Raw genomic sequence first — 3300 nt, forward strand, 5'->3', positions numbered from 1 at the left:
TTAAATTTTATACGGATTAAGAATGTAAAAACTAGGTTCGATCGTTAATAATCGATATTTTATAAAATTTAATTTAATTTTATTTGATTTATATCTTTCGAAATCGATATTATTGGATAGGATTGGATGTATTTTTTTAAATTTTGATTATCTACGCAGCCCGAGATCAAACTTCCTCTTGGACCGTATCATTTTTTCAATGGTTTCACCTGGGAGATGCAATCTGGCTGTCCCTCGAAGGTTGCGGTTATGTTGGGCGGTTGAGATTCCATCAAGTCTGAGGCATTTGAAGTGATCACGGCCATCCATCATCAAATACCTTTTCTTTAATCAAAACGCGTCTAAAGTAGGAACCTCACGTGCCGACTTCATTTCGCCGCACGTGCGAAAGTGGAGCCAACCAACTAAGTAATTCTCGCTCGCTTAAATTGGTTCGGAACTTTGCTCAGAGAATAAATTGGTACGGGACTTGGAGGAGGGGGCCAAGAGAGGGGATGCCGATCGCCCGACCGGAGCCAAAAGATGCCCGCGTGATCGCCCACGTCGACATGGATTGCTTCTACGTCCAAGGTCTCAAACTCTCTACACTTTCTCTCCGTTTTCCTTTCCCCTAATTTCTAACTCCTAAACCCCTGAATCTTTTGTTAAGATTCTGATTTGAAATAAATCGTCGCTAATAGCTGTTTTTATGTCATTTAAACCAAGTATTAATCTTTTTTCTGGAAATAGTAGGATCGAAGCTGGTCTTGATTTGATCATGTCTATGGATCTTTTCCATAGAGTTAAATTAGTTGTTTTATTTTTTTTCTTCTCTTCTTCTGTGAAATTACACGATAAAAGCATCGGGTCGTGAAAGGAAATTTTGCTGGTCATAGCTTTAAAGCTGTTGAATGTTGGAAAAATCATAGGTTATGTCGCAAAAATGACTTTCCTCTACAAAATGAGGGGTCTGTGAGGTAATATGCCAAGTTTGTTGCTTATCTGTGTATATCTATTTTGTTTCTTGCAGCGGAGCAACGAAAGAATCCTGAATTAAGGGGTTTGCCGACTGCTGTAGTACAATATAATTCTTGGAAAGGTGGGGCCTGATTGCTGTAGTTATGAAGCTCGAAGATTTGGTGTTAAGCGGTAAGCTTTTCTTCCCTTTCTTTAATTAAGTCATTTACTGCTGTGTTGTTAGCTTCCAGAAAGGCAGAAACAATTTTTGCTACCTGGACTGTTAGTTCTATGCGAGGGGATGAGGCAAAGAAGGTCTGTCCAAACATCCAATTAATTCAAGTTCCTGTTGCCCGTGGTAAAGCTGACTTGAATCTATATCGCAATGCTGGCTCTGAGGTGTGTCGGGAGAAAGGAGATGATTACTATTTGGTTCTCTTTATGATTTCAATAGATTTAATAACAAAGCAACCTTTTATGCAACTACCTTAAGGTAACCCTGACAATAACTTGGGACTTTTGGTGGATTCAAAACTGCAGGTAGTCTCGATACTTGCTACAAAAGGACGGTGTGAGCGGGCATCAATAGATGAAGTGTACCTTGATCTTACTGATGCAGCTAAATCGATGCTGTTAGAAACCCCTCTAGAGGTGTTGGAAGCAATTGATGAAGAGGCTTTGAAGTCACATATTCTGGGTGTTACTAATGTAAGATACGAATTTTTGTTCCCCCTTCTATTACTTTTTTTCGGAATTTAGGTTTTAGGAATGTTGTAGTGAGATAACACCAATAAATGTATACTAGTCTGCTTATGCATGCTTCTGTCTCAAATTATCTTGAATTGATTTAAATGATTTGGCCCTAGATGGATGTTCAAGTGATAATCCAGTGTATTTTAAACAAGGTTAAGTGGGAAGACTTGTTGTTACTAGGTATATTTCTTGACCCTTTCATTCCTAAAGTTAATTTTGGTGGTTTCTTATGTTCAGGATATAGCTGACAGGGAAGGGAATGTGAGGGAGTGGCTCTGTCGGAGTGATGCTGACCATGAAGATAAGTTATTAGCTTGTGGAGCCATTATTATTGCACAACTTCGGACAAAAGTTTTAGAGGAAACCAAGTTCACATGTTCAGCTGGCATTGCTCACAATAAGGTAACTGAGAAGGAAGTTTAAAATGAGGTTTGACTGCTTGCTTGATCCCCTTCAGCAGTTCCTGTACCATTGTGTGCATGCCCATACATGTATTGTGTGTCTACATGTGCAAAGTGCGGTGTTACTTGGTTCTTTTAATCAATGTAATTCTTAAGTGCTATGTCAATGCCATGTTGTATGATGAGCTTTGTTACAATTTTGCTTCTGATTCAAGATTTTACAATGCTTTCTTTTTTTATTCTCCTCCTTTTGTTGGCTCTTAACACATGTTCAAGATTTTACAATTTTGCTTCTTTTTATTCAAGATTTTCTTATCATGAACTCTTAACTCATTGTTTCTGCTAGCATTATCTGTTAACTTATGGAATCTACGACTGATACTTTGTGGCAGATGTTAGCAAAACTTGCCAGTGCATGCATAAACCTGCACAACAAACAGTGGTACCATCATCATCAGTAAAAGATTTACTGGCTTCCTTGCCTGTGAAAAAATGTAATGCATGAACTTGTTGCTTCTGCACTGTTTCATTTGGAGGGTGGTGGTGTCTAAATATCTTGCCAGTCTAAATAGCAATGCTAAATGCAATTACCTTCACTTGTTCTTTCATAGATATCAATTTTCATCACCTCTGACTTTGTAGGAAACAACTTGGGGGAAAGCTTGGAAGCTCCTACAAACTGATCTTGAAGTGAAAACTGTTGGTGATTTACTACAATTCACTGAAGAACAGTTGCAAGAGCACTATGGCATTAATACAGGGTGTGGTAACATTAATCATTTAGTTACCATCTACTTAGTAAGATATTAACCTTGTTTGAGTTATATATTTTCTATATATTTTTTTGGTGTTCCTAGTCTTGGAAGGATCATGGAATGTTGGACTCTAAATAATTTGTTGTGTTTGGAAGTTTATGATATGCCAAAGGTTAAGTAGAATGAGTGACAGAATACCATAAGACTAGTGATCGTTTGAGGACAGCATTGTAAACAAAAAAGAAGTTTCTTATGTATAACGTATAAACAATTTTTAATACCAATTATTTATGGAACCAGTCACCAAAAGGTGATTGTAGATGAAGCTTTTATAGCTGATTTCTAAATTCTGGAGTCATTATCCTCTTTAACTTATTCTCCTCTATGTTGGATCCTTTTCTGTGTTTAGTGCACCTTTTTACATATCCGATTATGGTGCATAGTGCATTTTTATT

General features: G+C 37.4%; 1 protein-coding gene across 1 annotated transcript; it reads left to right on the plus strand.

Annotated features, from left to right (window-relative positions):
- Nucleotides 1-480: 480 nt before the first annotated feature.
- LOC140858803 (DNA polymerase eta-like) lies at nucleotides 481-3026 on the plus strand. The gene is given in 8 exon segments (XM_073260087.1): nucleotides 481-570; nucleotides 1010-1091; nucleotides 1093-1128; nucleotides 1224-1335; nucleotides 1477-1644; nucleotides 1927-2091; nucleotides 2733-2856; nucleotides 3001-3026. Coding segments are annotated over 8 exon segments (789 nt in total). The 5' UTR covers nucleotides 481-494.
- The last annotated feature ends 274 nt before the right edge of the window (nucleotides 3027-3300 follow it).

This window comes from Elaeis guineensis, chromosome 6, assembly GCF_000442705.2.
Source record: "Elaeis guineensis isolate ETL-2024a chromosome 6, EG11, whole genome shotgun sequence".
NCBI classification, from domain to species: Eukaryota; Viridiplantae; Streptophyta; class Magnoliopsida; order Arecales; family Arecaceae; genus Elaeis; species Elaeis guineensis.